The 8941-nt window shown below is 35.5% G+C and overlaps 2 protein-coding genes across 12 annotated transcripts; both read left to right on the plus strand.

The window, feature by feature from the left end:
- The first annotated feature begins 49 nt into the window (after positions 1 to 49).
- Positions 50 to 5698, plus strand: LOC110862191 (partner of Y14 and mago). 10 transcript variants are annotated; one of them, XM_035845292.1, is made up of 6 exons: positions 50 to 564; positions 663 to 943; positions 1402 to 1701; positions 2209 to 2392; positions 4569 to 4653; positions 5305 to 5698. In XM_035845292.1, the coding sequence occupies exons 1-4, from the start codon at positions 525 to 527 to the stop codon at positions 2290 to 2292; spliced, it is 705 nt and encodes a 234-aa protein (XP_035701185.1). In that variant the 5' UTR covers positions 50 to 524; the 3' UTR covers positions 2293 to 2392; positions 4569 to 4653; positions 5305 to 5698. The 10 variants fall into 10 exon arrangements, with proteins under 10 accessions (XP_035701185.1, XP_035701182.1, XP_035701183.1 ...); XM_035845289.1 differs by having other exon boundaries at positions 4632 to 4653; positions 4725 to 5698; XM_035845290.1 differs by having other exon boundaries at positions 2209 to 2375; positions 4632 to 4653; positions 4725 to 5698.
- A 132-nt stretch (positions 5699 to 5830) lies between these two features.
- Positions 5831 to 8709, plus strand: LOC110862209 (serine/arginine repetitive matrix protein 2). Of its 2 annotated transcripts, none has more exons than XM_022111390.2 (5): positions 5831 to 6001; positions 6472 to 6645; positions 6718 to 7152; positions 7553 to 8116; positions 8196 to 8709. In XM_022111390.2, exons 2-5 carry the CDS (start codon positions 6500 to 6502, stop codon positions 8302 to 8304), a joined length of 1254 nt encoding a protein of 417 aa, XP_021967082.1. In that variant the 5' UTR covers positions 5831 to 6001; positions 6472 to 6499; the 3' UTR covers positions 8305 to 8709. The 2 variants fall into 2 exon arrangements, with proteins under 2 accessions (XP_021967082.1, XP_021967081.1); XM_022111389.2 differs by having other exon boundaries at positions 5831 to 5994.
- The last annotated feature ends 232 nt before the right edge of the window (positions 8710 to 8941 follow it).

Below are 8941 nucleotides of genomic sequence, written 5' to 3' on the forward strand. Positions count from 1 at the left end.
GCAACATTTTGAGTTTGAGCCAAACTGCTTCTCTTCTCCAGTCGGGAATTCTCGTGACAGCAGATTTATAATTATTTTTAGAAATTAATTAATTTATAACACATTTAATTAATTTAAATAAAATAATTAATTCTTTCCTTATCATAGGATAAGTAAGGATGAATTAGAAATAATAAAAAGTGTGTGTGCTTGGTACTTTTCGAGGAAGAAAATAATAAATAAAATAAAAAGAACAACAGTGGACAAAATTTTGATATTAATTGTATTTCTTCATTTAATTTAAGTAACAACTTAATTAATTAACTCACTAAATATTATTTAACTCACGGTTAAATAAAATATCGTCTCAAGTTTGTGCTCGAGTCGGGACTTTTTGAGGAAGAAAATAAGCAAAATAAAATATAAAATCTGTGGTCAAAATTTTGATATTATTTCTTCATTTAATTTAAAAACTTATTTAATTAACCCACTAAATATTATTTAACTAATTGTTAAATTAAAATCTCCTCGCCTCTGCTGCAACAATGAGTTCTATGCAAGTCGTGAAGGATGACGATGGTAAAGGTTGCTCATCAATCCACATTTTTCTTCTTTGCTGGTATCACATTAAATGTGATACTAAATTTTAGTAATAAATTTCCATTTTTTTCCTAAATTTCCAGGCAAATCATTCATCCCTCCAAGTCAGCGGCCGGATGGGACGTGGCGCAAGCCGATCCGTGTCCGATCTGGTTATGTTCCGCAGGAAGAACAACCCGTCTATGTCAGCAAGGGGAGAGGTGTCGGAGAAAAGAATAGTTATCCGGTCGGCTTATCTGCGAATGATGTTGGTGGCGGTGGTGGGATCTCCTCCTTTCCTGTGGGATATTTCGATTCGGTTGAAATGTTCCGGCAATCGGCAGGAATTCCGGGACTTAATTTTGTAGCGGGGGCGGATCCGTTGGTAATGAAATACTTTTAGTATATTAACGTGTATAGGACTCGATATCGCTAAAATCGTCAAAAATGTCAAAATAAGGACATTTTTAATGATTTCTCCGCTGTGGGAATTTATTTTAAAATTCTGGACAATAAATCTGCAGAGCAAGTCGTTCCCAATTTTTTTTTGAAAATATACACTCCAGATTTTGTCCCTTTTTGAAGAAGGAGATCTCATGTTTAAGAAGCCTTCAGAAAAATTGGAACTCGTCGAAACTGGCTCAAAAAACTCAACGCCGTTCCATCAATCAACTCACTCACTACAAATTTGTCGTCCAGAATTTAGAAATAAATTTCCAGAGGCTAGAAATCATTAAAACGTGCTGATTTTAGCAAATTTGACGAATACTTATCGAGTCCTACGTTAATTACACAAGTTTAACTTTACAATTACTTGCTTAATTGCTCTTTCCTTCTTATCAGGTCCCCACAAAGACGAAATCCAAGTCCAAGAAAAAAGGGGCCGCCCAAACTGCCACTGCTACGCCAGCCGCAGCAGCAGCACCAAATTCCAAGCCGTCTTCATCATCCTCCTCCTCCACGCCAAAGCCTTCTTCGGCCGGAATGTCTGCCACGGCAGCGTCAACAAGTAGTACCTCAAACTCAAGTCAAGGAGCAGATCCGTCGAAACGCCTCCGCAACTTGAAAAAGAGATTGAAAGAGATTGAAGATCTGGAAAAGCGGATCGCTTCAGGAGAACTGACTGCTCCGGAGAAAGAACAGGTTTGGAATGACTATCAGTACAAGATGAATTTACTCCGGTTGGAAAATATGTCCTGATTAGGGAGAGATTTTTTCACTCAATAATTAGGGTTTAGATTAATTCGTGAATTAATTAAAATTTATTGTGATATTGTTTTTGCGACGGTGGTCGGATCTCATTGTAGTTAATTTCTTAGTCGTCAATTTTCTTTGTAAATTGGTCGCAAAAAGAAGTTAATAAACCACTTATCTTGAATCTTTTTCTGTGGAAATTTCCTAATTTTTGCGCCCTTGTTACATCACTTTTAATCATGAAAATTTTAAATCCATGCTACCCAAAACCGTAATTTTTTGAAAATTTCTGCTCTAATTTTAGTTTGTCCTAATTGTGGAAATATTCGAATTTTTGCACCCTTGCTACACCAGTTTCAATCAATCAATTATACCAACCAACTTTACGCATGCTAATTACAAATTATTTAAAAATTGTAATTTTTGGTAAAAATTTCTGCTCTACTTTCCTTTTAGCTGGAGAAACTGAAACGGAAGGATGAAGTGGAAGATGAAATTGAAGACTTGGAAAGACAAATTGCCAACCTCAACTTTTCATGATGTGGTTTTTTCACACAGATTGGAAAATTTATACCAAAATTTAGATATTTATTACATTATTATGAGCAGGACTACAGCTAAATGTCATTTATTCACAGGGGTGGGCAAGATACTTGGTCAAGATACAAGATAAAAGATAGAAGATACAAGATAGTATCTTTATCTTGTATCTTCGTCGCCTGATCAGAGAAGTATCTTCTATCTTGTATCTTGTATCTTTTAGAAAGTCGAAAGTATCTTGTGTAAGTATCTTATCTAGATATGCTTGACAGAAAAGTATCTTAAGATAGTTGACAAGATACAAGATACTTTTTCTCAAAATTCAGTCAAATCAAGTCAATTTCTTACTACTGGCAGTAAATTTGACCATGAATTTGTCGTAACCAAAATTTGGTGAATTTTTAGTTTACGTTTTGCCTATTGGTAACAAACTTGTACATACATATGTACATACAGGGTGTTAATAAAGTCCGATCCCATTTTTCCTGTAAAAAAGTGAAGGCTAGTATAAAAAAAAACTACCCGTGATACTTACAAAAAATGTTCGACATATTTACCTTAGTATTTGGTCTTGTTACCATTTACTTTAACCATGCCCTCAACTCTTTGTTTAAGGCTCTGTGCTAATTTTTCCAATGTGCCTCTGGAAATCGAATTCCATACATCTTGAACTTTTTTTTACTAGCTCTTCCCTCGTCCGGGGTTGTGGCTCTTTGTATACATTTTCCTTAAGTATGGACCACTGGTTCTTCAGGGGATTCAAATCTGGGCCGTTAGCGGCCCACACCCCCTTGCTCCAGACCGTTGAAACTTGCGTCTTGATGAGACTCAAACTCGCTTTTGCTGTATGGGCTATAGCACCATCCTGCATGAAAACTATTTTTCTTTCATTCGGAAATATTTCCTTGTTCCCCATGCTATCGAAATAGATAGGTAATATTTTTTCCATATAATGCTTTGCATTGACTGATTGGCCTTTTGGTATGATATGTAGAGGGGTCACGCAACGTGCACAAAATCCACCCGCTACCATAACTTTAAGCCCGAATTTTGGGATCGCTCTTGATGGTACATCCGATTTGTTTTCTGTCCTGTAACGAACATTTTGTTGGTTCAATTTTGGATATAGTTCAATAATAGATTCGTCAGTCCAAAGGATGTGACTGCGCAATTCTTCACCAAGTCTTTTTTCACTCAAATGGGCACTTTTCTGAAGGAGTTCTTCAAATTTCAGACGGTCATCGATATATTTTTGTGACATGAGAGGTTTTTTTGGTTAGTTTGTAAGCTGTGTGACCCCACTTCGTAGTTTTCACAAATTTTTGCACGGTCACACAGTTAATTTGCTTCTTCTTCTCTTTATAGCGTTTTGAGTCATTTAACTCCCTTGCTCAATTACGTAATGAACTACCGGTTTTCTTGCAAAGTCTGTTTTTAATCATTCTTTTTGTGGTAGGTGACACCTTTCTGGGTCGCCCTGGTCGCTTTTTGTCGTGGACAAAATTTTTATTCTTCCATTTCCAAACAGTTCTGCGGCTGCAGCCCAATTTTTGCACAATTTCTGTAGGTTTAAGCCCCTGCTGATGCAATGTTTGTATCTCAACTCTAAGATGCTCATGACTTACACGTTTAGTTGTTCCTCCCATGGTAAAAATTTGAAATAAATAACTTCACTGGTTCAAAAGTTCCAGCTGAATTTGTAACAACCACGCTCCAAAAAATGCATGGGATCGGACTTTATTAACACCCTTTACATATGTATATTCATATATATGTATATATTTTCATGTGTACTCTTACACTTGTACACATTAATACATACGTTGCACATATGAACATGCATGATAACTATGTACCTTCGCTGAACTAGTGTATAGATCTTATAGGGTTTAGTTTGAATAAGCAAGGAGTATTGTAAAAATAATACTAACTTCTTAAAAATATACATACGTATGTCAGGTAGAGTTCTAGTTTTTCGAAATTTCGAAATTTTTCGAAGTATAAGCACTGACAACAAAATTTGTAAAATGATTATAGAATGATTTTAAATTTTGTACTCACTAGATTTTTTCGTTTATATGATTAAACATGACCAATTGGGCATGAATACCAAGCTAAGATAAGAAAGTATCTTATCTAGTATAAAAGTATCTTAAGATACATATCTTGTATCTTGTATCTTGACTACTCAATTTTTAGGAAAGTATCTTGTATCTTGTATCTTGTGTACTTGAACAAGATGTATCTTTTATCTTGTATCTTATATCTTATCCTAGAAAGTATCTTATCTTGTATCTTGTATCTTACGACCAAAGTATCTTGCCCACCCCTGTATTCAGTTATTTAGGATAAGATAATAGGGTAAAAGATGTGTTTAATTACTTTGTTATCATGATTCTTCATCTTCATCCAAATCTGTTATTTACTTTTAGTTTTGTGTTCAACAATTTGACTTAACGGAGGACTCGGCCACTCATCGCCAAATCGTCAAAATCAGCACATTTTTAATCATTTTTTCGCTCTGGGAACTTATTTTAAAATTCTGGACGACAAACTTGTAGTCAGTGAGTTGATTGATGGAATGGCCGTGAGTTTTTTTTACCCAGTTTTGACGAGTTCCAATTTTTCTGAAGGCTTCTTAATCTAGAGATCTCTTCCTCAAAAAGTATCAAATTTTGGAGTGTATATTTCTGAAAAGATTGGTAACAAATCTTCAAATTTTTCGTCCAGAATTTTAACCTAAATTTCCAGGGCCAAGAAATTTTGATAAATTCCAATTTTTCTGGGGCTTCTTAAAAACTTGAGATGTCCTCCTTCAAAAAGGGTCAAATCTGGAGTGTATATTTTCAAAAAATTGACAACTCCTTGCTCTGCAAATTTGTCCAAAATTTTTAAGTAAATTCCCAGGGCCAAAAAATCATTAAAAACGTGCTGATTTTAACGATTTTAGTGATGGGTTATCGAGTCCAATGTTAACATTGAGCATTTAGTTAATTAAATAAATGTATGTAGTTAATTAATTAATTAAAATATTACAATCTCTTCCAAAAAGTTGTCTTGATCTTCATACATAAATACTTTGATAAAGTAAAAAAATGTTTTGTCCAAGATAGATAAAAATACTTAATAATTTGTGAAACGATTCTCATTTTGCAATGCAAAATTAAAATTTGCATGAAAAAACCAAGACAAGATTCGTATCGAGGGGGGATATGGATATGCCACTATAATTACGATATCGGTCGGTATCCTACTTATTATTATATTACAGATAATTAGCTTCAAGGTTAGATAAGCATAATTTAGTTGACTTGAATTTGCTTTAAATTTAAAATTGATTACATCTTATAATCACTTCATGTCTGTCTGGGGGACTTGTGGTTTGAATAAACTTTTAAAATATATACAAATTTTGACATTATTATTATTTTCGATTTTGATAAGTGCTTATCATGTTAATTAATCATGGATCATCATAATTTTGGCCAAATTTATTTATTAAACTGCCCCAATTAACTGGTTGATGTGGGTTTTTCAGTCCTGCTCATCCTCAGTCAGCAAACAATGTTGTTGCTGACTTGACTTTTACGTATAAAATTAATTAAAATTTCTGGTAAAAAAAATCGTATAAATTTCGAAAATTAGAAAATAAATATGACCAATACTGTATGATAAGCAGTACGAAGGGCTCTTATCGAATAGGTAAACGGTGAGATTTCACTTTTGTTATTTTGTTGTCCAAAAGTCATTCACAATTCAAAGTTTGAATTTCAAACGAAATTTGTTCTTATTTTAAAATACTTCAAATTAACTAGTTAAATGTCCAATTACTTAATTATACTGATAAGTAAACCTTGCTTATCTCTAATGCTTAAAACTGAGAAGAAAATGGTTTGTTTGTTGTCCAAAAGTCATTCAAAATTAGAAATTCTACTCATTTTACAATACTTCAAATTAATCTCAATTAGTTAAATGTCCAACTTAATTAATTGTAGTGACAAGTAAACTTTAATTATCTGTAATACTCAAGACGACAGAGATAATGGTTTGTTTGTTGTCCAAAGGTCATTCAAAATTCATAATTAAATCAATTCTTCTTCTCAATCTCAATTAATTGATTTGACTAATTAGTCAAATGTCCCAGTACGTAATTGTAAATCAAATCTTACTTTTCTGCAGTACAATCAGAGTCTAAACTGCGAAGGAAATGGAACTTATCAAGCATCGTTACTGGTCGAGATCGCCATCCCCTCTGCCTGAATCAAAAATAATGCTAGAAGACGGCGAAATTGTCGATGTGTGTGACGATAAGAAACAAGGGACGCAAAGCCCGAGGGTGTCGTCGACTCAAAGGTGTGTCAAGATTGCAAAGTATTGTATATTTAATTACACGATTAATTAATTAATTATAATTTGACAACTCAGCAAATCAACGCGTGACTTGAGAGAACGACTTTTAAGCAATTCTTACAAAATGGCTCGTCCTTCTGAAGATGTCGAAACACGTCGGCGAAGCCCAAGTCGAGAAGAAAAAGTTCGTGAATCGAGACGTTCAATTCGAAGTCGGAGCAGCAAGTCGCCAAGTCGAAGGGAAAGTCGTGATCGAAGGACAAGAAGAACAAGAACAAGAAGCCCACAAAGTCCGGCAAGATATCGTCGCTCGGCGGCTCGGAGTAGATCTAGATCTCCGCCACGACGTTATCAAGATCGTCCTCGTCGCCGGACTAGGAGTCGAAGTTGGACTCCGCCAAGAAGACGTCGATCTCCTTCTCGAACTGGCCGTGCTCGTCGGCGGTCGCCAGTCGTTCGAATCAAACGGATAACTTTATTTGACAATCATCTCGAGAAGGAAGCAATTGGGTAACGTAACGAATACTGGCTATAAATGTAGAATTCATAGTCAAAATCAGCACATTTTTAAGCATTCTATGCTCTGGGAGTTTATTTTAAAATTCTGGACGACAAATATGTAGTGCAGGTTGTTACCAATTTTTGAAGAAATATACACTCCAGAGATTTTGACACTTTTTGGAGGAGGAGATTTCAGGTTTAAGAAGCCTTCAGAAAAATTGAAACTCGTCGAAACTGGCTCAAAAAACTCGTCGCCATTCCATTAATCAACTCATTGACTACAAATTTGTCGTCCAGAATTTTAAAATAAGTTCCCAAAGCCGAGAAATTATTAAAAATGCGAGTCCTGCGTTAATGATCATTCATTTCCCTAATTTAATAAATGATTATACCACTAAATATTTTCCAGTTACGGAAGATCCGGTCGATTTGCCGGGGCGGGCTACGTTGCTCCATTTTGTCCTCGTGCTCGACGCCAACGATGGTCAAGAAGCATTTCTCCCGTGCGGAGGAGGTCACGGTCGCGGTCGCGATCAAAATCTTTACCGAGAAGGCGATCATCTTCCTCATCATCTTCAAGGCGACGGAGCTGGAGACGTAGATCGTACACGCGATCAAGATCTCATTCAAACACGCGACGCTATCGAAGGTCAGCGTCAAGATCACGGTCGAATGAGAGACGCCCGTTGAAGAAATCAAGCCCTGAGCGAAGATCAAGATCAAGGTCAAGGTCACAGAAAAAATCTGTAAGCTTAGTTGACGTACAACGCGACGAAAGTAAGCAGAAGAAATTGGATGTTAAAAAGGCGTCTCGTTCAAAGAGCCCTGATAAAAGGTCAAGGTCTAGGTCACAGAAAAAATCTACAAGTCCAGTTGACGCAAAACGCGACAAAACTAAAGAGAAGAAAGTGGACGGTAAAAAGTCTCCATCAAAGCCGACTGACGATGATAATTCACGTGGAAAGAAGAAAAAGTACGAAAATCTAGTATTTAAATTAACTAATTATCATCATATTTAAATAATTTGTGATATTTTTTCCTCATAATTTCAGATACAGCACTTCTTCCTCTTCTTCGTCATCATCAGATTCAAGTTCAAGTTCCTCCTCAGATTCAAGTTCTTCTTCCAGCGAGGATGAAGAAGAAGAACCCAGTAGCTAAAATAGTTATTCCTCCTTCTTTGACAAATGTTCAAATTTCATTATTCGACGTTGTCCATATAATTTAACTAATCATAAGACTACTACTAATTAATTATGACTAACGGGAATCTCTCCGCGTATGTTTTAGGATTTTGACCAAATTGTGTCAATCGATCGATCAAAATTTTAGTTAGGATGAAATTTGCGAAAGACACGATCTCCCAATGGGCACGTTTGGCAGAGATATTTGCATCCGAAGAGGAGAAAACGGGTCACAAAGTCGACACATTGTACACTTTCCAAATTTACTGCGCATTATCTCCTCTTGGGATGCAAATATCTCTGCGAAACGTGCTCATTGGGATATCGCGTCTTTCGCAAATTTCATACTAATTAAATTTGTGATTGATTGACACGAATTTAGCCAAAATCTGAGAGCATACGTAAGGAGACCTCCATTCTCAGTGATCACTCACATTTCATATATTTCTCTTTCTCTACGTCAAAAAGAGCACATTTACGATCACGGTCAGGATTTTACCACCGTAATTTCTTAACCCTAATTTTATAACATGTATATTTTCTCTTCTCTGTTCTCAAATGATTTGCATAATTAATTAATTACTTTTATGCACATTTATGTAGCTCTCACATTT

The sequence above is a fragment of the Folsomia candida genome, unplaced genomic scaffold, assembly GCF_002217175.1.
Source record: "Folsomia candida strain VU population unplaced genomic scaffold, ASM221717v1 Fcan01_Sc050, whole genome shotgun sequence".
NCBI lineage: Eukaryota > Metazoa > Arthropoda > Collembola > Entomobryomorpha > Isotomidae > Folsomia > Folsomia candida.

Excerpts from the sequence above, each read along its gene's own strand:
- LOC110862191 (XM_035845284.1), top strand. The coding sequence starts at position 525 with ATGAGTTCTATGCAAGTCGTGAAGGATGACGATGGTAAAG. Across the intron at positions 565-662 it reads GAAGGATGACGATGGTAAAG|GCAAATCATTCATCCCTCCA; the intron begins GTTGCTCATCAA and ends CTAAATTTCCAG. Across the intron at positions 1,702-2,208 it reads CTGCTCCGGAGAAAGAACAG|CTGGAGAAACTGAAACGGAA; the intron begins GTTTGGAATGAC and ends CTTTCCTTTTAG.
- LOC110862209 (XM_022111390.2), top strand. The coding sequence starts at position 6,500 with ATGGAACTTATCAAGCATCGTTACTGGTCGAGATCGCCATCCCCTCTG. Across the intron at positions 6,646-6,717 it reads AGGGTGTCGTCGACTCAAAG|CAAATCAACGCGTGACTTGA; the intron begins GTGTGTCAAGAT and ends TTGACAACTCAG. Across the intron at positions 8,117-8,195 it reads TCACGTGGAAAGAAGAAAAA|ATACAGCACTTCTTCCTCTT; the intron begins GTACGAAAATCT and ends TCATAATTTCAG.